Source organism: Coregonus clupeaformis, chromosome 17 (assembly GCF_020615455.1).
Source record: "Coregonus clupeaformis isolate EN_2021a chromosome 17, ASM2061545v1, whole genome shotgun sequence".
NCBI lineage: Eukaryota > Metazoa > Chordata > Actinopteri > Salmoniformes > Salmonidae > Coregonus > Coregonus clupeaformis.
In genome coordinates this window covers 41,987,749-42,012,617 of record NC_059208.1, presented here as the reverse complement: position 1 = coordinate 42,012,617, position 24,869 = coordinate 41,987,749, and the positions used below count along the sequence as shown (strand labels likewise).

The 24,869-nt window shown below is 44.2% G+C and overlaps 1 protein-coding gene across 10 annotated transcripts in view; it reads left to right on the top strand.

The window, feature by feature from the left end:
* The window catches only part of LOC121586429 (chromodomain-helicase-DNA-binding protein 4-like), a 35,025-nt gene that overhangs the window by 4,636 nt on the left and 5,520 nt on the right, over positions 1–24,869 (top strand). For 7 of the 10 annotated variants that reach the window (XM_045226359.1, XM_045226354.1, XM_045226355.1 and 4 more), the window contains exons 7-27: positions 1,378–1,525; positions 3,887–4,056; positions 4,359–4,589; positions 4,873–5,076; positions 5,330–5,538; positions 6,932–7,063; positions 7,182–7,281; positions 7,522–7,713; positions 10,422–10,622; positions 10,826–10,963; positions 11,231–11,352; positions 11,524–11,697; positions 11,975–12,116; positions 12,324–12,455; positions 12,647–12,764; positions 22,062–22,186; positions 22,471–22,563; positions 22,786–22,939; positions 23,097–23,120; positions 23,443–23,618; positions 23,819–24,008. In XM_045226359.1, the coding sequence (XP_045082294.1) occupies positions 1,378–1,525; positions 3,887–4,056; positions 4,359–4,589; positions 4,873–5,076; positions 5,330–5,538; positions 6,932–7,063; positions 7,182–7,281; positions 7,522–7,713; positions 10,422–10,622; positions 10,826–10,963; positions 11,231–11,352; positions 11,524–11,697; positions 11,975–12,116; positions 12,324–12,455; positions 12,647–12,764; positions 22,062–22,186; positions 22,471–22,563; positions 22,786–22,939; positions 23,097–23,120; positions 23,443–23,618; positions 23,819–24,008 (3,175 nt within the window). The remainder of the gene's footprint in view (positions 1–1,377; positions 1,526–3,886; positions 4,057–4,358; positions 4,590–4,872; positions 5,077–5,329; positions 5,539–6,931; positions 7,064–7,181; positions 7,282–7,521; positions 7,714–10,421; positions 10,623–10,825; positions 10,964–11,230; positions 11,353–11,523; positions 11,698–11,974; positions 12,117–12,323; positions 12,456–12,646; positions 12,765–22,061; positions 22,187–22,470; positions 22,564–22,785; positions 22,940–23,096; positions 23,121–23,442; positions 23,619–23,818; positions 24,009–24,869) is intronic. The other 3 variants (XM_045226360.1, XM_045226356.1, XM_045226353.1) reach the window with 2 other exon arrangements.

Below are 24,869 nucleotides of genomic sequence, written 5' to 3'. Positions count from 1 at the left end.
CCAGTCTCAAATCTCTGGAAGACTGAAACAGGTTTCCCTCAAGAATTTTCCTGTATTTAGCGCCATCCATCATTCCTTAAATTCTGACCAGTTTCCCAGTCCCTGCCGTTGGGAAAAACATCCCCACAGCATGATGCTGTCACCACCATGCTTCACTGTGGGGATGGTGTTCTCGGGGGGATGAGAGGTGTTGGGTTTGCGCCAGACATAGCGTTTTCCTTGATGGCCAAAAAGCTCAATTCTAGTCTCATCTGACCAGAGTACCTTCTTTCATATGTTTGGGGTGTCTCCCACATGGCTTTTGGCAAACACCAAATGTGTTTGCTTATTTTTTTTCTGGCCACTCTTCTGTAAAGCCCAGCTCTGGAGTGTACGGCTTAAAGTGGTCCTATGGACAGATACTCTAATCTCCGCTGTGGAGCTTTGCAGCTCCTTCAGGGTTATCTTTGGTCTCTTTGTTGCCTCTGATTAATGCCCTCCTTGCCTGGTCCGTGAGTTTTGGTGGGCGGCCCTCTCTTGGCAGGTTTGTTGTGGTGCCATATTCTTCCATTTTTTAATAATGGATTTAATGGTGCTCCGTGGGATGTTAAAAGTTTCTGATATTTTTTTATAACCCAACCCTGATCGGTACTTCTCCACAACTTTGTCCCTGACCTGTTTGGAGAGCTCCTTGGTCTTCATGGTGCCCCTTGCTTAGTGGTGTTGCAGACTCTGGGGCCTTTCAGAACAGGTGTTTATATACTGAGATCATGTGACACTTAGATTGCACACAGGTGGACTTTATTTAACTAATTATGTGACTTCTGAAGGTAATTGGTTGCACCAAATCTTATTTAGGGTTTATAGCAAAGGGGGTGAATACATATGCACGCACCACTTTTCCGGTATTAATTTTTTAGAATTTTTGGAAACAAGTAACTTTTTTAATTTCACTTCACCAATTTGGACTATAATGTGTATGCCCATTACATGAAATCCAAATAAAAATCCATTTAAATTACAGGTTGTAATGCAACAAAATAGGAAAAAACGCCAAGGGGATGAATACTTTTGCAAGGCACTGTATGTTGTGAGCAATATGTTTGGAACATCGAATTGCAATAAAATCACAGCATCGAATCGCAATGCATATAGAGTGGTAATACATATCGTATCGGGATGGAAGTATTGTGATACTACCGTATCGTGAGGTCCCTGTTAATTCCCAGCCCTACTGTTTAGTCACCTCTTTCTCGCTCACTTTGACTTTGTTGATGATGACAAGATGTATATTTGTTTTTGTCATTTGGCATAGAGGCCTTCAACCTAGACATTTCTCATGAAAATAAAGTTCCTAACCCTTCTCTCGCTCTCTCTCTCTCTGGTTGTTCCTATCAGAGTGAAGAGGATGAGCCTGACGTGGAGAGTGACTTTGACGACGCCAGCATGAACAGCGTGTCCGTGTCAGACGGCTCCAACAGCCGCAGCAGCCGCTCCAAGAAGCCCAAGAGCAAGCCCAAGAAGAAGAAGGGTCTGTACTCTGCAGGTGTGTGTCTCTCTCTTCCATGGCTATGATCAACAGTTCTGGAAAAAATTAAGAGACCACTGCAAAATTATCAGTTTCTCTGGTTTTACTATTTATAGGTATGTGTTTGGGTAAAATTGTACATTTTTGTTTTATTCTATAAACTACTGACAACATTTGTCCCAAATTCCAAATAAAAATATTGTCATTTAGAGCATTTATTTGCAGAAAATGACAATTGGTCAAAATAACAACAAAGATGCAGTGTTGTCAGACCTCGAATAATGCAAAGAAAATAAGTTCATGTTCATTTTTAAACAACATAATACTAATGTTTTAACTTAGGAAGAGTTCAGAAATCAATATTTGGTGGAATAACCTGCTTTTCAATCACAGCTTTCATGCGTCTTGGCATGCTCTCCACCAGTCTTTCACATTGATGTTGGGTGACTTTATGCCACTCCTGGCGCAAAAATTGAAGCAGCTCGGCTTTGTTTGATGGCTTGTGACCATCCATCTTCCTCTTGATCACATTCCAGAAGTTTTCAATGGGGTTCAGGTCTGGAGATTGGGCTGGCCATGACAGGGTCTTGATCTGGTGGTCCTCCATCCACACCTTGATTGACCTGGCTATGTGGCATGGCGCATTGTCCTGCTGGAAAAACCAATCCTCAGAGTTGGGGAACAATGTCAGAGCCAATGGAAGCACATTTTCTTCCAGGACAACCTTGTATGTGGCTTGATTCATGTGTCCTTCACAAAGACAAATCTGCCCGATTCCAGACTTGCTAAAGCACGCCCAGATCATCACCGATCCTCCACCAAATTTCACAGTGGGTGCGAGACACTGGCTTGTAGGCCTCTCCAGGTCTCCGTCTAACCATTAGACGACCAGGTGTTGGGGAAGCTGAAAATTGGACTCATCAGAGAAGATGACCTTACTCCTCTACGGTCCAATCCTTATGGTCTTTTGCAAACCTCAGCCTGGCTCTTCTTTGCTTCTCATTGATGAAGGGCTTTTTTCGAGCTTTGCACGACTTCAGTCCTGTCCCTAGGAGCCTGTTTCGAACCGTCCTCGCCGTGCACTTCACCCCAGCTGCCGTTTGCCATTCTTTTTGTAGGTTACTTGAGTGACATTCGAATGAGTTGGTGGTCAGTAGAGAGTTGTTTTTTCGCCCTCTGCCGGTCTGTAGCTTTGTTGTCCCCAATATCTGCTGCTTGACCTTGTTCTTATGAACCGCCGTCTTTGACATTTTAAGGATGGAAGCAACCTGACGCTCACTGTATCCCTCTGTCAGTAAAGCCAGAATTGAACCCTTCTTTTCCTCACTCAAAACTTTATTTTTCAACTCTTTTGGCATGGTCAATAGTTATTTTTTGATTAATATTACATTAGAGGTACTATTAGCACTGTTTTTGCCATCCAGCTGGTCCTATTGCAAGAGGATAGTGATGACCACAGCAGTGGTTTTTATACTTTCCCTCGTTAAACAAGATTTGGTTCAGGTGATCACCTAATCAGTACCTAATTCCGTAGAATGAGGTGTGCCTGTGTTGGAAATCAACAGACACTGGAATGGAATGGCTGTCATACATGTAGAGATGCTGATTTAAGAAACATTTGCAGTGGTCTCTTAATTTTTTCCAGAGCTGTATATCTCAACCCCAAGAAGTTGTGTGTATGTATATCATCCATGGCTGTGATGCAGTATGTCTCAAACCCAATAAAAAGTGGTCTTGCGTTGCTAGACTCTACAGCTGTAGTTTGGACGTGTATGCATGTCCAATCTTATGAGTCACTAGAAGATTATACGTTTTCAGTAGGGCAGCATCCAGCGTCTATTTCCTTTAAATAGTTTGTCACACCTTTTGGCGCATTCAGCAGACAATCTTTTCCGTCAGAGCATCGATACATATTGCCCAGAAGTTTGAAATGCTTCCTAGATGCAATTGCATATGACGTACTCCACCTACACAGCAAAAGGGAGAGACAAAAAACGATGTGCATTCCATAATGTTTCATTCTACAGCACTTTTTAAAATGGTTAGTTTCGGCCGAACACTCTGATTGATTAAAATGTGCGTTCCTGCTATGGATTCCTCACAGTATGTAACCGCTAAAGTGTTATAGCCTGCACTGTTGGAGCTAGGAACACAAGCATTTCGCTACACTCACAATAACAGATGCTAAATATGTGTATGTGACCAATAAAATTTGATTTGATTACTGGTATTTCATTATGGTGCTCGTCAAACAACAACAACAACAACAACAATAATGTTGAAAGGGCATTCTTTTTTTGGTGGAGTTTTGTTCAGGAAGTACCGTATCTAGTTTGATTTGCTCTCACCCACTTCTCTCCTCCTATTCCTTCTCTCCAGTTGAGGAGGATGGTGACGGCTATGAGACTGACCACCAGGACTACTGTGAGGTGTGCCAGCAGGGAGGGGAGATCATTCTGTGCGACACCTGTCCCAGGGCCTACCACATGGTGTGTCTGGACCCTGACATGGAGAACGCCCCAGAGGGCACCTGGAGCTGCCCACACTGCGTGAGTGACACCTTCCTCAGCCAATGAATGGTTCTGTGGAGTAAGTGACAGGGCAATATGCTACTGGTCAGCCAATGATCAACTGGAGTTTGGTCGAGGGTAACGAGGAGCTATTCATATTGACAACCATTAGTCAATGATCATAAACCACTAGCTTGTAGTAATGTGGTATATGCTGGTACTATTTCCTTTCAAATTGCTCCAGTGCATAACCATCTTCGCTCCCCTACCAGTCAAACAGTTAACCCTTTCCCGTTGCTCTACTACCATTCACATTAACCCCTTCCCTCTCCCATCCACAGGAGAAGGAGGGCAAACAGTGGGAGGCGCGGGAGGAGGGCTCAGAAGAAGAGGAGGAGGAGGTGGAGGCCGAGCCAGAGGAGGACGACCACCACATGGAGTTCTGCAGGGTGTGTAAGGATGGTGGCGAGCTGCTCTGCTGCGACTCCTGTCCCTCCTCCTACCACATACACTGTCTCAACCCGCCCCTGCCTGAGATCCCCAACGGAGAGTGGATATGCCCCCGCTGCACTGTGAGTGAACTATGAGTAAATCAATGGGGTGGGACCCGGAGGGTCATTGACACGGGGCACAGCCAGTTACACAGGGTAAAGTGAATTCTACCTCCCAAATTGTAACCTATCCCCTACCCCCTTGGGTTGTGTATGGGAAAACAAAAATACTAAATGATTAAACACAATGTAACATTACCTAGCTTATCTGTAGATAAGGAGTTTTCACCATGTCATTATGATCAGTTGAGTGGTTTTTAAGATGTTTGTGACCTATTCATTGACACTTTCCTCTCCTCCTCAGTGTCCACCCATGAAGGGCAAGGTGCAGAAGATTCTGACGTGGCGCTGGGGCGACCCCCCTCCGCCCACGCCCATCCCCCGCCCCCCAGACCTCCTGGCTGACCAGCCCGACCCCACCCCTCTTGCTGGGCGCCCTGAGAGGGAGTTCTTCGCCAAGTGGAGCAACATGTCCTACTGGCACTGCTCCTGGGTGTCTGAGCTGCAGGTATGTACACACAGGTACACAAAGACTTACGCTTGGCCACTACGTTACAGGAAATGGCACTCGTAAACACCTACTCTCAGTTGAGTTGTTGCACATCTAATTTTTGCTTCTCAGGCGCACACACACACACAGAAACAGACATTCAAACAGACACTCTTCTTTCTCGCTGAAATGGATTAGAGAAGAGAATGTTGCGCCAACGTTCGAGAACACACACACATCCCTCTCTCACCCACCCTTTCCCTGTCTCCAGTTGGAGCTGCATTGTCAGGTGATGTTCAGGAACTACCAGAGGAAGAACGACATGGACGAGCCTCCTTCAATAGACTTCGGCGAGGGCGATGAGGAAAAGAGCACCAAGAGGAAGGCCAAGGACCCACTCTACGCCAAGATGGAGGAGAAGTACTACCGCTTCGGCATCAAGATTGCCTGGATGATGATCCACCGCATCCTCAACCACAGGTCAGACTAGACTCAAGGACTGGCTCCTAAATGTGATTCAAATGCATTTTAGTCTCATTGAGAGTTAACATTTCCAAAATAGAAGCAGATTTTTAGTTGCAAGGCCAGACACCTAGTCGTACACTTTGTAAAAAGAGTGTCTAATCAGGATTTTGCCTTCAATGGAAAGGAGAACTCCTGCACACTTGATTAACTCTGCATGTTTTGTTTGTCAGGTAAAGGTTTTATTCTCATGGTGCAAATGTGCCATTGGTCAAAGCAATAATTTAAACCAATCAGTCAACTGCTCGTCGAACATCTCATTCCAAAATCATGGGCATTAATATGGAGTTGGTCCCCCCTTTGCTACTATAACAGCCTCCACTCTTCTGGGAAGGCTTTCCACTTGATGTTGGAACATTGCTGCGGGGACTTGCTTCCATTCAGCCACGAGCATTAGTGAGGTCAGGCACTGATGTTGGGCGATTAGGCCTGGCTTGCAGTCGTCGTTCCAATTCATCCCAAAGGTGTTTGATGGGGTTGAGGTCAGGGCTCTGTGCAGGCCAGTTAAGTTCTTCCACACCGATCTCGACAAACCATTTCTGTATGGACCTCGCTTTGTGCACGGTGGCATTGTCTTGCTGAAACAGGAAAGGACCTTCCACAAACTGTTGCCACAAAGTTGGAAGCACAGTATCGTCTAGAATGTCATTGTATGCTGTAGCGTTAAGATTTCCCTTCACTGGAACTAAGGAGCCTGAACCATGAAAAACAGCCCCAGACCATTATTCCTCCTCCAGAGAACGTGTTTCCACTGCTCCAGAGCCCAACGGCAGCGAGCTTTACACCACTCCAGCCGACGCTTGGCATTGCGCAGGGTGATCATAGGCTTGTGTGCGGCTGCTCGGCCATGGAAACCCATTTCATGAAGCTCCCGATGAACAGTTCTTGTGCTGACGTTGCTTCCAGAGGCAGTTTGAAACTCTGTAGTAAGTGTTACGCTTCAGCACTCGGCGGTCCCGTTCTGTGAGCTTGTGGCCTACCACTTCGCGGCTGAGCCGTTGTTACTCCTAGACGTTTCCACTTCACAATAACAGCACTTACAATTGACCGGGGCAGCTCTAGCAGGGCAGAAATTTGACAAACTGACTTGTTGGAAAGGTGGCATCCTAAGACAGTGCCACGTTGAAAGTCACTGACCTTTTCAGTAAGGCCATTCTACTGCCAATGTTTGTCTATGGAGATTGCATGGCTGTCTGCTCAATTTTATACACCTGTCAGCAACGGGTGTGGCGGAAATAGCCGAATCCACTAATTTGAAGGGGTGTCCACATACTTTTGTGTATATATAATATACCTACCGGATTTAATTGGCAAAGTTGCAAACCAAGTTTTGTCTGTTTGTGAGCTGCAGTCAGGACAAGAAGAACAACGTCCACTACCTCATCAAGTGGAAAGACCTGGCCTACGACCAGGCCACCTGGGAGGCCGAGGACATGGACATCCCAGAGTTTGACGTCTTCAGACAGCAGTACTGGAACCACAGGTGACTAATGCATTATTGCCACCTTCTCTACAGTGCGTAGGTGGAATGGAGAAGGAGTTTCTTCTTTCTCCCCTTGTCTGTTTCCGAGGGTAACACTATTCTCTCTCGTCTGTTTCAGGGAGCTGATGATGGGCGACGAGGGTAAACCAGGGAAGAAGATCAAGGTGAAAGGCAAGACGAAGAGGCTGGACCGGCCTCCTGAGAACCCTGTCGTGGACGTAAGTGGAGTTGTAACTTTTATCGGAGATATGGTTTCTCGTGATTTATCAGGTATTCTTGATCATCATAAATTGTTCAGTATCTTACTGTTAAAATGGCCTTTTAGCCTCTCCTTTTCTGCGGCTTTGTTGTTCCAATCACATGATAAATCCCTAATGGGGCGTATTTACTGCTTAGTAGTGTGTCTTGACTTCAACAGTAACTCACTGTTCTTCTCCACCCCCACCCCCCCTCTTAAGCCCACCATCAAGTTTGAGCGTCAGCCTGACTACCTGGACAGTACAGGGGGCAACCTGCACCCCTACCAGCTGGAGGGTCTCAACTGGCTGCGTTTCTCCTGGGCACAGGGCACAGACACTATCCTGGCTGACGAGATGGGACTGGGCAAGACTGTGCAGACTGCCGTGTTCCTCTACTCACTCTACAAAGAGGTATGTGTGTGTAGGAGAATGAGAGTGAAAGTGGGTCTTTCTATTTACTAGGGTACCAGTGAGGATTTCCTACGCTGGACAACTTGTTACAGCTGTTGATAAGTCATTGATAATAATCTACAAATTTCTTTTTACGTCATTACTTTAAGATATGAGGGAGAAATGTTGCTATATTCAATGAAATGCAGAAGTTGATCTAAAACCATTATCGTGGTTGCTGTCTTTACGGATTTGTCCAAAATCATGATATAAAACATCACTTTTTTGTCCTTGCATTTATGGCAGTGTAAGTTGTCATATACATTTACATTTTAGTCATTTAGCAGACGCTCTTATCCAGAGTGACTTACAGTTTGTGAGTGCATACATTATTATTTTTATTTTTCATACCGTGGGAATCGAACCCACAACCGTGGCGTTGCAAACGCCATGCTCTACCAACTGAGCTACATCCCTGCCGGCCATTCCCTCCCCTACCCTGGACGACGCTGGGCCAATTGTGCGCCGCCCCTTGGGACATATCTCATACACTACATGGCAAAAAGTATGTGGACACCCCTTCAAATTAGTGGATTTGGCTATTTCAGCCACACCCGTTGCTGACAGGTGTATAAAATTGAGCAGACAGCCATGCAATCTCCATAGACAAACATCAGCAGTAGAATGGCCTGTACTGAAGAGCTCCGTGACTTTCAACATGGCACCGTCATAGGATGCTACCTTTCCAATATGTCAGTTTGTCAAATTTCTGCCCTGCTAGAGCTTCCCCGGTCAGCTGTAAGTGCTGTTATTGTAAAGGAACGTCAGCACAAGAATTGTTCGTCGGGAGATTCATGAATTGGGTTTCCATGGCCGAGTGCCGGCTGGGGTGGTGTAAAGCTCACCGCCATTGGGCTCTGTAGCAGTGGAAACGCGTTCTCTGGAGTGATGAATCACACTTCACCATCTGGCAGTCAGATGGACAAATCTGGGTTTGGCGGATGCCAGGAGAACGCTACCTGCCCCAATGCATAGTGCCAACTATAACATTTGGTGGAGGAGGACTAATGGTCTGGGGCTGTTTTTCATGGTTTGGGCTATGCCCCTTAGTTCCAGTGAAGGGAAATCTTATCGCTACAGCATACAATGACATTCTATATACAATTCTGTGATTCCAACTTTGTGGCAACAGTTTGGGGAAGGCCCTTTCGTGTTTGAGCATGACAATGCCCCCGTGCACAAAGCGAGGTCCATGCAAAAATGGTTTGTCGAGATCGGTGTGGAATAACTTGACTGGCCTGCACAGAGCCCTGACCTCAACCCCATCAAACACCTTTGGGATGATAAAATAAAATTGTATTTGTCACAAGCGCCGAATACAACAGTTGTAGACCTTAGTGTGAAATGCTTACTTACATACCCTTAACCAACAATGCAGTTCAAGGAATAGAGTTAAGAAAATATTTCCTAAATAAACTAAAGTAAAAAGTAACATAATAAAATAATGAGGCTATATACAGGGTGTACTGGTACTGAGTCAATGTGCGGTGGTATAGGTTAGTCGAGGTAATTTGTACATGTAAGTAGGGGTAACGTGACTATGCAAATGGATAATAACAGCGAGTAGCAGCAGTAATTTGGAATGCCAACTGCGAGCCAGGCCTAATCACCCAACATCGGTGCCCGACCTCACTAATGCTCTTGTGGCTGAATGGAAGCAAGTCCCCGCGGCAATGTTCCAACATCTAGTGGAAAGCCTTCACTGAAGAGTGGAGGCTGTTATAGCTGCAACTCTATATTAATGACCATGATTTTGGAATGAGATGTTTGATGAACAGGTGTCCACATACTATTGGCCATGTAGTGTATATTAAGGATTAATCAATATATTAGGCTTTATCTGTACAATTATATAAACTATACAATTGTATAACATCGAGTTCCTTGAAAATTACAATTTAAGTGCTTGAAAAAGGCCCTGAAAGTCCTTGAATTTGACTTGCCAATGTCTGTATGAACCCTGCTTAAAGGATGTATAGTCCTAGGCCTATGTTGTTGTTGTTGTATAGGTGGAGTTTGCACATATTTCTCTTAAGTACACATGTGGAACTGCATAAAAATCATTTATATTTTTGTTTCAAACCATTTTGAAATGTTTATCCCAATGTCACACATTGGCCCCATTTTATTTATAGAAATGCCCATGTGTTGAAGAGTGCCCAAGTGTGTTAACTTTCAACTTGAACTTTCAAAAGATAATAACTATAGCTTCTAAACAATGACATTTATCAACAAGTAAAAAGTTTGATGTTTTTTTGCTAAGGCTAAATGGTGAAGTGGTAGCCATTTATTTCAATAGGAACTGATCAGAAATGCCAACTTGGCAGCCCTATAGACAATACCAACCAGCCCAGCCATTTTGTATAATATGTCAGGTGAAATCTGACGACATTAAGCTTGAGCTTTGTCAACACTCTTGGGGGGTGATCACATGGAGACTACTGCCACCTATTGGTCGGAGTGTAGAATGCAATGCCTTTGACAACATATCTTAACATTCTAATTATACAAATATAAATGTTACATCATTTATATTTATTAAATTAGCTGTGGCTCAGTTGGTAGAGCATGGCACTTGCAACACCAAGGGTAGTGGGTTTGATTCCCGCTGGGGCCACCCATACAAATTGTCTTCTTTTCAATTTAAATGTTTTCTTTCCCCCTCATAGGGTCACTCCAAGGGCCCGTTCCTGGTGAGCGCCCCCCTGTCTACCATCATTAACTGGGAAAGAGAGTTTGAGATGTGGGCCCCGGACATGTACGTGGTGACCTACGTAGGAGACAAGGACAGCAGAGCCGTCATCAGAGAGAACGAGTTCTCCTTCGAGAACAACGCCATCCGTGGAGGCAAGAGAGCTTCTAAGATGAAGGTGAGAATTTTTGGGGAAAATGTGTAAAAATACAATTTAAAAAAAGATAAAATAGAACTGTCGTTTTCAACAAAGTTAGTGTTCTTTTGAAGTAAGGAAATACCTGTTTTTTTGTGTCAATATGTCATGATAACATCCCTCCTTCAATGATATGCTGGTGTGCGTCACGTTTTGAACCGTTCCCCCCTGTCGTGGCCATGTAGAAAGACTCATCAGTCAAGTTCCATGTGCTGCTGACGTCCTATGAGTTGATCACCATTGACATGGCCATCCTAGGATCCATAGACTGGGCCTGTCTGGTGGTCGATGAGGCCCACAGGCTCAAAAACAACCAGTCCAAGGTGAGAGATTATAGTTGTGAGGGTTTAAAGGGCTTGCATTATGGAGGTAGTTTCTTTGTTATGTGCAACATATTCCCATATACTTCCAAATTGTTATTTTTCCTGAATAAGGGCAATGAGGCATCCCAAATTCTATTTCTCATTATTTGGATATCCTCATTGTACAATGAAACTTCACCTAAACTGGTATGGCTGAAAGTACCATTGAGAAATACAAAAGTGTGCCTTTTTTTAGTTTAGTAACACTCTGTTTTCTCTCTCCTACAGTTCTTCAGGGTGCTGAACAACTATCCTCTCCAGCACAAGCTGCTACTGACCGGTACACCTCTACAGAACAACCTGGAAGAGTTGTTCCACCTGCTCAACTTCCTCACGCCAGAGAGATTCAGGTGTGTGTGTGTGTGTGTACACACATTCTGACCACATTACTCCCCAAACATTACTTTCCCACTCAATCTCAACGACCACTTCACATCACCTGTATTACACCCCACTCATCTTAGACCAGTTATTATAGAGTTAACCATTACTTACTTTCCTGCATCTTCCTCTCTCTGTAGTAACCTGGAGGGTTTCCTGGAAGAGTTTGCTGACATCGCCAAAGAGGACCAGATCAAGAAGCTGCATGACATGCTGGGACCCCACATGCTCAGGAGACTGAAGGCTGACGTCTTCAAACACATGCCCTCCAAGACTGAGCTCATCGTCAGGGTGGAGCTCAGCCCCATGCAGAAGTGAGTGAGCGTGGGAAAGTGCATAGAGGGAGGGATATGGTGTGGTGAAGGGGTAAATTGAATAGTGGCAACCCAATTTTATGTGCTGTCTAACTTGGTTAAAGGGGTGATGTGATCAAATATATATAGTTAGAATGATTAGTTATCTTCCGTAGACTTTACTTAAACACAATCTTCCCTTGGGTTACTCAACTCATGAGAACTTTACAATAAAATTGGACTGTGGAAGTGGTATTAAATGTGGATTTTCTTATTGTCTTTTTCTTGATCTTTTTAGGAAGTACTACAAATTCATCCTCACCCGTAACTTTGAGGCCCTGAACACGCGCAGTGGTGGAAACCAAGTATCCCTGCTCAATGTGGTGATGGATCTCAAGAAGTGCTGCAATCACCCCTACCTCTTCCCTGTGGCTGCCATGGTACGACCCACATACTAATACATTTGAATGGGAATGGACCATGCTATTGGGATGGGTGGGGGGGGGGGCATTAATTTTGTATATGCAGTCTTAGATACTATTTGCATCTAGCAGTGTCATGAATATGCATTATAACTTTTGTAGTCTTTTGCTGTAAGGCTCTATATAGCTGAGGATCTTACTCTTGATTGGTCCCCCCCAATACAGGAAGCCCCAAAGATGCCCAATGGGATGTACGACGGTAGCGCCCTCACCAAGTCTGCCGGGAAACTGACGCTATTGCAGAAGATGATGAGAAAGCTGAAAGACGGAGGGCACAGAGTTCTCATCTTCTCTCAGGTTAGTTAACCAACACAAACACACATTCAAGAAGGATTCAAACATTTCAAAGGTCTTGGATACAAAAAGCACAAACCTCACATGGACACTGCTTACTCTTGTAGATTGTGTTATAGATTTGAAGATTATTTTGCCTCTCATGCATCAACTTTATTTGTTTACTCACCGCCCATTCACTCCCTCTGTCGTAGATGACCAAGATGCTTGACCTGCTGGAGGACTTCCTGGAGAACGAGGGCTACAAGTACGAGCGTATCGACGGAAGCATCACCGGGGGCATGAGACAGGAAGCCATCGACAGATTCAATGGTGAGGCTCACCCCACACTGACTTCCTCATTCACTCTACTAGATCACTAATGAGTATACTACAATTTCAGAGTGACTATTATATAGTTGAGTCTTTAGATCTAAATTAGGTGTATATATCCTATCATTGTTTGTTATCTAGAGTGATTTATATAAATAATAATTGATGTAGAAATCAAAAAGTGGTTTCGGTGGTGGGCGTGGTCGGCCCATCGGTGCAGCTGAATTTGTTCCGGTTCCTGGGCAAGAACATTTTTAGAGGCCACTATATTGGTGCTGTAGATACAGTTTGGCATGTTTAAGCCAATTTACTGCAATTCTACACATTTCTTCATGGAAATGTTTCAGTTTTAAAGCTAATTTCCTGCGATTTAACATTCTGCCTTGGCGCTAAGAGTTTTGCAGTTTTAAAGCTAATGTTCTGCAATGCCATGGCTAATGCTGTTTTCTTATGCTCAAACATAATAACAAAATCAATAATCCTGAATTCATAGGGCCTATTGCTACCATGGATGGCCACTAGATTATCGGCAGCTGATCTCTCGTTAAATCGTCAATATGTGCTAAAATCACCTGCACAGCTGATCAGGGGTCCCGGTCCCACGTAGCTCAGTTGGTAGAGCATGGTGCTTGCAATGTCAGGGTTGTGGGTTCGATTCCCACGAGGGACCAGTATGAAAATATATGCAGTTAAGAGCATCAATCAATCAATCAATTTTATTTTATATAGCCCTTCTTACATCAGCTAATATCTCGAAGTGCTGTACAGAAACCCAGCCTAAAACCCCAAACAGCTAGTAATGCAGGTGTAGAAGCACGGTGGCTAGGAAAAACTCCCTAGAAAGGCAAAACCTAGGAAGAAACCTAGAGAGGAACCAGGCTATGAGGGGTGGCCAGTCCTCTTCTGGCTGTGCCGGGTGGAGATTATAACAGAACCATGCCAAGATGTTCAAAAATGTTCATAAGTGACAAGCATGGTCAAATAATAATCAGGAATAAATCTCAGTTGGCTTTTCATAGCCGATCATTAGAGTTTAAAACAGCAGGTCTGGGACAGGTAGGGGTTCCATAACCGCAGGCAGAACAGTTTAAACTGGAATAGCAGCAAGGCCAGGCGGACTGGGGACAGCAAGGAGTCACCACGGCCGGTAGTCCCGACGTATGGTCCTAGGGCTCAGGTCTCTCAGTTGGCTTTTCATAGCCGATCATTTAGAGTTGAAAACAGCAGGTCTGGGACAGGTAGGGGTTTCGTAGCCGCAGGCAGAACAGTTGAAACTGGAATAGCAGCAAGGCCAGGCGGACTGGGGACAGCAAGGTGTCATCATGCCCGGTAGTCCTGACGTATGGTCCTAGGGCTCAGGTTCTCAGAGAGAAAGAGAGAACGAGAGAATTAGAGAGAGCATACTTAAATTCACACAGGACACTGGATAAGACAGGAGAAGTACTCCAGGTATAACCAACTAACCCCAGCCCCCCGACACATAAACTACTGCAGCATAAATACTGGAGGCTGAGACAGGAGCGGTCCGGAGACACTGTGGCCCCATCCGAAGAAACCCCGGACAGGGCCAAACAGGAAGGATATAACCCCACCCACTCCGCCAAAGCACAGCCCCCGCACCACTAGAGGGATATCCCCAACCACCAACTTACAATCCTGAGACAAGGCCGAGTATAGCCCACAGAGGTCTCCACCACAGCACAAACCAAGGGGGGGCGCCAACCCAGACAGGAAGATCACGTCAGTAACTCAACCCACTCAAGTGACGCACCCCTCCCAGGGACGGCATGAAAGAGCACCAGCAAGCCAGTGACTCAGCCCCTGCAACAGGGTTAGAGGCAGAGAACCCCAGTGGAGAGGGGAACCGGCCTGGCAGAGACAGCAAGGGCTGTTCGTTGCTCCAGCCTTTCCGTTCACCTTCACACTCCTGGGCCAGACTACACTCAATCATATGACCTACTGAAGAGATAAGTCTTCAGTAAAGACTTAAAGGTTGAGACCGAGTCTGCGTCTCTCACATGGGTAGGCAGACTGTTCCATAAAAATGGAGATCTATAGGAGAAAGCCCTGCCTCCCGCTGTTTGCTTAGAAATTCTAGGGACAATTAGGAGGCCTGCGTCTTGTGACCGTAGCGTACGTATTGGTATGTACGGCAGGACCAACTCGGAAAGATAGGTAGGAGCAAGCCCATGTAACGCTTTTATAGGTTAACAGTAAAACCTTGAAATCAGCCCTTGCCTTAACAGGAAGCCAGTGTAGGGAAGCTAGCACTGGAGTAATATGATCAAATTTCTTGGTTCTAGTCAGGATTCTAGCAGCCGTATTTAGCACTAACTGAAGTTTATTTAGTGCTTTATCCGGTAGCCGGAAAATAGAGCATTGCAGTAGTCCAATCTAGAAGTAACAAATGCATGGATCAATTTTTCTGCATCATTTTTGGACAGAAAATTTCTGATTTTTGCAATGTTACGTAGATGGAAAAAAGCTGTCCTTGAAACAGTCTTGATATGTTCGTCAAAAGAGAGATCAGGGTCAAGAGTAACGCCTAGGTCCTTCACAGTTTTATTTGAGACGACTTTACAACCATCAAGATTAATTGTCAGATTTAACAGAAGATCTCTTTGTTTCTTGGGACCTAGAACAAGCATCTCTGTTTTGTCCGAGTTTAAAAGTAAAAAGTTTTCAGCCATCCACTTCCTTATGTCTGAAACACAGGCTTCTAGCGAGGGCAATTTTGGGGCTTCACCATGCTTCATTGAAATGTACAGCTGTGTGTCATCCGCATAGCAGTGAAAGTTAACATTATGTTTTCGAATAACATCCCCAAGAGGTAAAATATATAGTGAAAACAATAGTGGTCCTAAAACGGAACCTTGAGGAACACCGAAATGTACAGTTGATTTGTCGGAGGACAGACCATTCACAGAGACAAACTGATATCTTTCCGACAGGTAGGATCTAAACCAGGCCAGAACTTGTCCGTGTAGACCAATTTGGGTTTCCAGTCTCTCCAAAAGAATGTGGTGATCGATGGTGTCAAAGGCAGCACTAAGGTCTAGTAGCACGAGGACAGATGCAGAGCCTCGGTCTGACGCCATTAAAAGGTCATTTACCACCTTCACAAGTGCAGTCTCAGTGCTATGATGGGGTCTAAAACCAGACTGAAGCATTTCGTATACATTGTTTGTCTTCAGAAAGGCAGTGAGTTGCTGCGCAACAGCTTTTTCTAAAATTTTTGAGAGGAATGGAAGATTCGATATAGGCCGATAGTTTTTTATATTTTCCGGGTCAAGGTTTGGCTTTTTCAAGAGAGGCTTTATCACTGCCACTTTTAGTGAGTTTGGTACACATCCGGTGGATAGAGAGCTGTTTATTATGTTCAACATAGGAGGGCCAAGCACAGGAAGCAGCTCCTTCAGCAGTTTAGTAGGAATAGGATCCAGTATGCAGCTTGAAGGTTTAGAGGCCATGATTATTTTCATCATTGTGTCAAGAGATATAGTACTAAAACACTTAAGTGTCTCTCCCGATCCCAGGCCCTCGCAGAGTCTGTGCAGATCCAGGACAGCTAAGCCCTGGAGGAATACGCAGATTCAAAGAGGAGTCCGTAATTTGCTTTCTAATGGTCATGATCTTTTCCTCAAAGAAGTTCATGAATTTATCACTGCTGAAGTGAAAACCATCCTCTCTTGGGGAATGCTGCTTTTAGTTAGCTTTGCAACAGTATCAAAAAGAAATTTTGGATTGTTCTTATTTTCCTCGATTAATTTGGAAAAGTAGGATGATCGAGCAGCAGTGAGGGCTCTTCGGTACTGCACGGTACTGTCTTTCCAAGCTAGTCGGAAGACTTCCAGTTTGGTGTGGCGCCATTTCCGTTCCAATTTCCTGGAAGCTTGCTTCAAAGCTCGGGTATTTTCTGTATACCAGGGAGCTAGTTTCTTATGACAAATGTTTTTCGTTTTTAGGGGTGCAACTGCATCTAGGGTATTGCGCAAGGTTAAATTGAGTTCCTCAGTTAAGTGGTTAACTGATTTTTGTCCTCTGACGTCCTTGGGTAGGCAGAAGGAGTCTGGAAGGGCATCAATGAATTTTTGTGTTGTCTGAGAATTTATAGCACGACTTTTGATGCTCCTTGGTTGGGGTCTGAGCAGATTATTTGTTGCGATTGCAAACGTAATAAAATGGTGGTCCGATAGTCCAGGATTTTGTGGAAAAACATTAAGATCTACAACATTTATTCCATGGGACAAAACTAGGTCCAGAGTATGACTGTGGCAGTGAGTAGGTCCAGAGACATGTTGGACAAAACCCACTGAGTCGATAATGGCTCCGAAAGACTTTTGGAGTGGGTCTGTGGACTTCTCCATGTGAATATTAAAATCACCAAAAATTAGAATATGATCTGCTATGACTACAAGGTCTGATAGGAATTCAGGAAACTCAGAGAGGAACGCTGTATATGGCCCAGGAGGCCTGTAAACAGTAGCTATAAAAAGTGATTGAGTAGGCTGCATAGATTTCATGACTAGAAGCTCGAAAGATGAAAACGTCATTTTTTTTTTGTAAATTGAAATTTGCTATCGTAAATGTTAGCAACACCTCCGCCTTTGCGGGATGCACGGGGAATATGGTCACTAGTGTAACCAGGAGGTGAGGCCTCATTTAACACAGCAAATTCATCAGGCTTAAGCCATGTTTCAGTCAGGCCAATCACATCAAGATTATGATCAGTGATTAGTTCATTGACTATGACTGCCTTTGAAGTGAGGGATCTAACATTAAGTAACCCTATTTTGAGATGTGAGGTATCACGATCTCTTTCAATAATGGCAGGAATGGAGGAGGTCTTTATCCTAATAAGATTGCTAGGGTGAACACCACCATGTTTAGTTTTGCCCAACCTAGGTCGAGGCACAGACACAGTCTCAATGGGTATGGCTGAGCTGACTACACTGACTATGCTATTGGCAGACTCCACTAAGCTGGCAGGTTGGCTAACAGCCTGCTGCCTGGCCTGCACCCTATTTCACTGTGGGGCTAGAGGAGTTAGAGCCCTATCTATGTTGGTAGATAAGAGGAGAGCACCCCTCCAGCTAGGATGGAGTCCGTCACTCCTCAGCAGGTCAGGCTTGATCCTGTTTGTGGGTGAGTCCCAGAAAGAGGGCCAATTATCCACAAATGTTATCTTTTGGGAGGGGCAGAAAACAGTTTTCAACCAGCGATTGAGTGCTGAGACTCTGCTGTAGAGCTCGTCACTTCCCCTAACTGGGAGGGGGCCAGAGACAATTACTCGATGCCGACACATCTTTCTAGCTGATTTACACGCTGAAGCTATGTTGCACTTGGTGACCTCTGACTGTTTCATCCTAACATCGTTGGTGCCGACGTGGATAACAATATCTCTATACTCTCTACACTCGCCAGTTTTAGCTTTAGCCAGCACCATCTTTAGATTAGCCTTAACGTCGGTAGCCCTGCCCCCTGGTAAACAGTGTATGATCGCTGGGTGATTCGTTTTAAGTCTAATACTGCGGGTAATGGAGTCGCCAATGACTAGGGTTTTCAATTTGTCAGAGCTAATGGTGGGAGCCTTCGAGTCTCAGACCCCGTAACGGGAGGAGTAGAGACTAGAGAAGACTCAGACTCAGACTCCGACTCGCTACATAATGGGGAAAACCGGTTGAAGGTTTCTGTCGGCTGAATGAGCGACACCGGTTGAGCATTCCAACAGTATTTCCCTCCAGAAGCCATGAGAAAGTTGTCCGGCTGCGGGGACTGTGCGGGGGATTTATACTAACGTTACTGTCTGTACTTGCTGGTGGCACAGACGCTGTTTCTTCCTTTCCTACACTGATATTACTCTTGCCTAACGATTGCGTCTGAAGCTGGGCTTGTAGCACAGCTATTCTCGCCGTAAGGCGAGAATTCTCCTGTATATTATGAGTACAGCGACTGCAATTAGAAGACATCATGTTAATGTTACTACTTAGCTTCGGCTGTTGAAGATGTTGATGAACCATGTCCAGATGAAGCGTCCGGAGTGAAAAAAGTTGAATAAGGGAAAAAAGTTGCGATGGAAAAAAGGAAAATAACGTAAAGTTGGCAGCTAAAACGCACAGGAAAGTGACTCTTCTGTCTCGGGATAAACGTCCGGGGTGAAAAAGTTTAACGAAAAAAGATGAGTGAGGACAAAACTAAAAAGTTGGTAAATTTAGCATCTGCTAAATGACTAAAATGTCAATCTCAATTGCACCCAATATTGGTCACCTTTTAATGCTCCCTAAAGCTGATGTTGGGGTTAACTTGTAGTCCCCCTTCCAACCAAAGTCTTTCAAGATACTGTATGTTCGCCCTCTGGTCGGTATTATCATCAGAATAACTTATTCTTACTTATTGAGCAGACTAAGGGCGATTTTAATGTATTTGACAATTATTCTGTACAACTGAAATAAAGTATTGCAATTTACCCGACACGTTGTATGAATGGAAAACTAATGTTGGTGTAGCCTACTCTTTTATTAGTTTCCCCAATTTATGTAATCCAATACAACTGTATTTAAAGGAAAATTGACTGGTATGATCAGATTGGGTGTAAAATAGATTCCTTTTTTTTCATATTTGAAATGTGTAGCCTAACTAAATCAAGTCAATCGTAAATGAGTTTATATATATATATATATATATATATATATATATATATATATATATATATATATATATATATATATATATATATATATATATATATATATCAGCTACAGAAAAAAATAAGAGACCAATGCAAAATTATCAGTTTCTCTGGTTTTACTATTTATAGGTATGTGTTTGGGTAAAATTTAAATTTTTTGTTTTATTCTATATAAACTGACATTTCTCCCAAATTCCAATTAAAAATATAACAAAAAAGATGCAGTGTTGTCAGACCTCGAATAATGCAAAGAAAATAAGTTCATGTTCATTTTTAAACAACATAATACTAATGTTTTAACTTAGGAAGAGTTCAGAAATCAATATTTGGTGGAATAACCTGCTTTTCAATCACAGCTTTCATGCGTCTTGGCATGCTCTCCACCAGTCTTTCACATTGATGTTGGGTGACTTTATGCCACTCCTGGCGCAAAAATTCAAGCAGCTCTGCTTTGTTTGATGGCTTGTGACCATCCATCTTCCTCTTGATCACATTCCAGAAGTTTTCAATGGGGTTCAGGTCTGGAGATTGGGCTGGCCATGACAGGGTCTTGATCTGGTGGTCCTCCATCCACACCTTGATTGACCTGGCTGTGTGGCATGGTGCATTGTCCTGCTGGAAAAACCAATCCTCAGAGTTGGGGAACAATGTCAGAGCAAAAGGAAGCACATTTTCTTCCAGGACATCCTTGTACGTGGCTTGATTCATGCGTCCTTCACAAAGACAAATCTGCCCGATTCCAGCCTTGCTGAAGCACGCCCAGATCATCACCGATCCTCCACCAAATTTCACAGTGGGTGCGAGACACTGTGGCTTTTAGGCCTCTCCAGGTCTCCGTCTAACCATTAGACGACCAGGTGTTGGGCAAAGCTGAAAATTGGACTCATCAGAGAAGATGACCTTACTCCAGTCCTCTACGGTCCAATCCTTATGGTCTTTTGCAAACCTCAGCCTGGCTCTTCTTTGCTTCTTATTGATGAAGGGCTTTTTTCTAGCTTTGCACGACTTCAGCCCTGCACCTAGGAGCCTGTTTCGAACCATCCTCGCCGTGCACTTCACCCCAGCTGCTGTTTGCCATTATTTTTGTAGGTCACTTGATGTCATCCTACGGTTGTTGAGTGACATTCAAATGAGTTGGCGGTCATCCCGGTCAGTAGAGAGTCGTTTTTTCGCCCTCTGCCGGTCTGTAGCTTTGTTGTCCCCAATATCTGCTGCTTGATCTTGTTCTTATGAACCGCCGTCTTTGACATTTTAAGGATGGAAGCAACCTGACGCTCACTGTATCCCTCTGCCAGAATTGAACCCTTCTTTTGCTCACTCAAAACTTTCCTTTTCAACTCTTTTGGCATGGTCAATAGTTATTTTTTTGATTAATATTACTTTAGAGGTACTATTAGCACTGTTTTTGCCATCCAGCTGGTCCTATTGCAAGAGGATGGTGATGACCACAGTGTTTTTTATACTTTTCCTCGTTAAATAAGATTTGGTTCAGGTGATCACCTAATCAGTACCTAGTTCAGTAGAATGAGGTGCGCCTGTGTTGGAATTCAACAGACACTGGAATGGAATGGCTGTCATACATGTAGAGATGCTGATTGAAGAAAAATTTGCAGTGGTCTCTTAATTTTTTCCATATGCCTAATCTGTATTCTTTTTTAAAATCAAATGAAATGCCATTTTAAGCTGAAACATTTGAATGAAATAGGCTGTAGGACTACTAGGCTACTCCTATTCTTATAGTAAGCTATTTTACATTCATCAGCCTTAGGGTTTCCGATGCTCCTGATATGTCTTTATTTCATTGGGGTGGTAATAGAGAATTTAGACGACGAAAGTTGCAGCTGTCTGATATCAACGTACGGTCATCTAAATCACTGGTTTGTTCTTGCAATCAAGCTGGTTTTAGCACGCCGGTGCATGTAATCTCAAGTTAATATGGTTTTCAGAAAACCAGCGATAACACGGTGCGCCATCAGAAGTTCTGCGTCTTTGTTGCAGTTTTTGGAATTTTTAATTCTCCCTGACTGTCTAGCTTTTATTGTGGTTCTCAAAGATTATATTGTAAAAAAATATATAGGTCCATTATCTTTTCTAGATAGTTTACCCGGTTTTAGTTGTTTAAATAGGGAATTCTCAGTAGGGGGATATGGCACCACTGGCCACCCCACCACCGTTATTGTTGGCGAGCTGAGGAGCGTCATACACACTTATTTTTGCAGTACATATTGTGCTCGTCTATTGCGAGTGCAATGATGTCCGAGGAGAAAAACCATGTTCGTTGTTTGTAGTAACTGCTTTCTTGTTGTAATATCGAACACTTATTACTGTTTCACCATTTAAGGATTCCAGCTCAAAGTTTACACTGAATGCGTTTTTCCATCCCGAAAATACAATTATAATTACTTTTTTACACTGTTTGGATTTAGGCGGCCTGAAAAAACACTTAAGCAGCCCACCCAAGCATTTTCTATGCAGAAAAATCGCTGGAAAGTGAACGATATAAAGATAAAGCAAGTGGTTGATGTAAATATAGCTAGTTATTGATGTAGAAAGTGATTGATATATAGGTATAGTGATAGGTCTGAGTGGTTGATCTGTTTGTTCCCAAGCTCCGGGAGCGCTGCAGTTTGCCTTCCTGCTGTCAACGAGAGCTGGAGGTCTGGGTATCAACCTGGCCACCGCCGACACTGTCATCATCTACGACTCCGACTGGAACCCTCACAACGACATCCAGGTAACACACTTGGAACCGTCACACACAGGCCCAAGCCCAATGATCTTCAAGAATTTGATTAGTATAAGTAATATGGTGAACCTAGCCTATCAGAGGGCAAGGTGGAGCTATTACCATATTGCTTACACCTGTCCAATCCAATCCGATCTCAACAAGTGCTTAGGGATCGATTTTAGGATTGGGCCATTCACCATCTCCTTGTTCTCCATTATATAAACGTTTATTAAGGTGGTTGCAAGGATGAAAGGTTCATACAGTTTGTCTCTGTCACTTCCTCGACTCAGGCGTTCAGCAGAGCTCACCGTATCGGACAGAACAAGAAGGTGATGATCTACCGCTTCGTCACAAAGGCCTCTGTGGAGGAGAGGATCACTCAGGTAAAGAGGCTGTCACCTCTCCTGCACCATCACAATGACCTCTTCACAACGCAACACAGCAATCTGTATCATAGAAATGCTACCTTGTTGATGGATCCAATGAATGTTGTGTGTGAAACCGAGCCTTGTCTGTCAGCGCTACTCATTTAATTTCCTTGGCCTATATGGGCAGAAAGAAAGTCAATGCAGACATTGAAACGGCCATGTTTCCTACCTCTCCAGGTTGCCAAAAAGAAGATGATGTTGACCCACTTGGTGGTACGTCCTGGTCTGGGCTCCAAGACGGGCTCCATGTCCAAACAGGAGCTGGACGACATCCTCAAGTTCGGCACGGAGGAGCTGTTCAAGGATGAGCTTGGAAAGGGGGACAAAGAAGGTAAAGAGAATTCCTGCTGTTGTAAACATGGATGGCTGGGGGGATGGCTGGATAGGTGGAATAGTGGAGTGGATGGTTGTTCGTCTGTCAAATCACCTTTCAGTTGGCTTGAAAGTGAGCAATGAAATGTCCTCTTTTTATTTTTACCTGCCCACAGCAGGTTACTGGAAGCGTGTTGCAGGTGAACAGAAAACGAGCAAAGGCCAGCAGATACGAACAGTCAAATAAGCTGATAGTTTGTTGTTTATTACTTATTAGGTGAAATTATCAACATTTCTAACATTTCTCCCCCATAACTTAATCGAGCATCTGACCAGATTACATAAGGTTTTCATTCTGGGTAAACCGAGATTAATAACATCATAATGATGTGAAAATGTTTAGAGCAGATGTTGTTCAAGATAAGGTTATGAAAATGTTTAACACGTTCTGATAATGTTTAGACCATGTTCTGATAATGTTTAGATGGAACATGTCCATAATGTCATGATAATGTTCCCCAGGTGAGAACAAGGAGGAGGACAGCCAGGTGATCCACTACGATGACATGGCAGTGGACAGACTGCTGGACCGGAACCAGGAGTCCGAAACCCCGGAGGAACCGGAGATCGGAAGCATGAATGAGTACCTCGGCTCCTTCAAGGTGGCCCAGTATGTGGTCAAGGACGAGGAGGAGGCGGTAAGGGTATTTCTTGGTCATACGCCATTTTAGCAGACACTTTGATCCAAAGTGACGTTTTACATTTTTAGAAGGTCGACTCCTAAGTGGCCCAGAAGTTGTGAGTGTGTGTAACCGATGTGTCTCATTTGACACCGGCACACTTGATCAATGAATCACCTTCGCACCTCTCTCCCTCCCTCTCACTTGGCCCCCCTCAGGAGGAGGAAGTACAGAGAGAGATCATCAAGCAGGAGGAGAGTGTAGACCCAGACTACTGGGAGAAGCTGCTCAGGCACCACTATGAGCAGCAGCAGGAGGACCTGGCCCGTAACCTGGGCAAGGGCAAGCGCATCCGCAAGCAGGTCAACTACAACGACGGTTCCCAGGAGGACCGAGGTAGTAGACGGGGTAACAACAACAAACGCCATTACTTACTTACATGTCTGTGTGTCTGTGTGTGAGAGAAGCATGGCGGTATGCAATGTGTAGGAGCATGGAGGTTTGGGTGTGAGTGTCACCGATGAAGTCTTAGTAACTGAGTGGTGTCAGGTGCTCGTGCTGGTTTGATTATTCCTTACCTACTGCATGAGGCATGCCTCTTCATCTGTCACAGTTGTGGTGGGAATTTGAATTTTCATCTAATTTGCATTATCTCTTCAGAAAGGCTCTGTGTCAATTCTCAGAAAGCCTGGTAAATTTTACATTTAAGTCATTTAGCAGACGCTCTTATCCAGAGCGACTTACAGGAGCAATTAGGGTTAAGTGCCTTACTTAAGGGCACATCGACAGATTTTTCACCTAGTCGGCTCGGGGATTAGAACCAGCAACCTTTCGGTCACTGGCACAATGCTCTTACCCACTAAGCCCGGCGTAAATCTTCAGATATGTTAGTGATCTTCTATTCCCAACAATAATAATCCAACCTATTCAGAATTACATTATGATGAGTGGATATCTGTTCAAGTCCTTGTTAGTTTTATGTTGGAAAGACCGCTTTCCTTGTTAACTTTTGACACCTGAATACAATGCATTGCAATGGCGTGAACAACACTACCCACAATGCACTGCAAGGCCACCATTATCTCAGGCTCCTCACCAAGAGGAAGAAAATGCCAGCACCCGCCCCCACAAAATGTGGCACTCTTTTATTCTAGTACCCCAAGAGATGGAAGAATGAGTTGGCGTGTGTGACTAAATTCTGGTTGTGTGTTTGCTTGGTTTGTGTTTTTTGTACCCCTTCCCTCTTTTGAGTTGGGAAACAGTGCATCT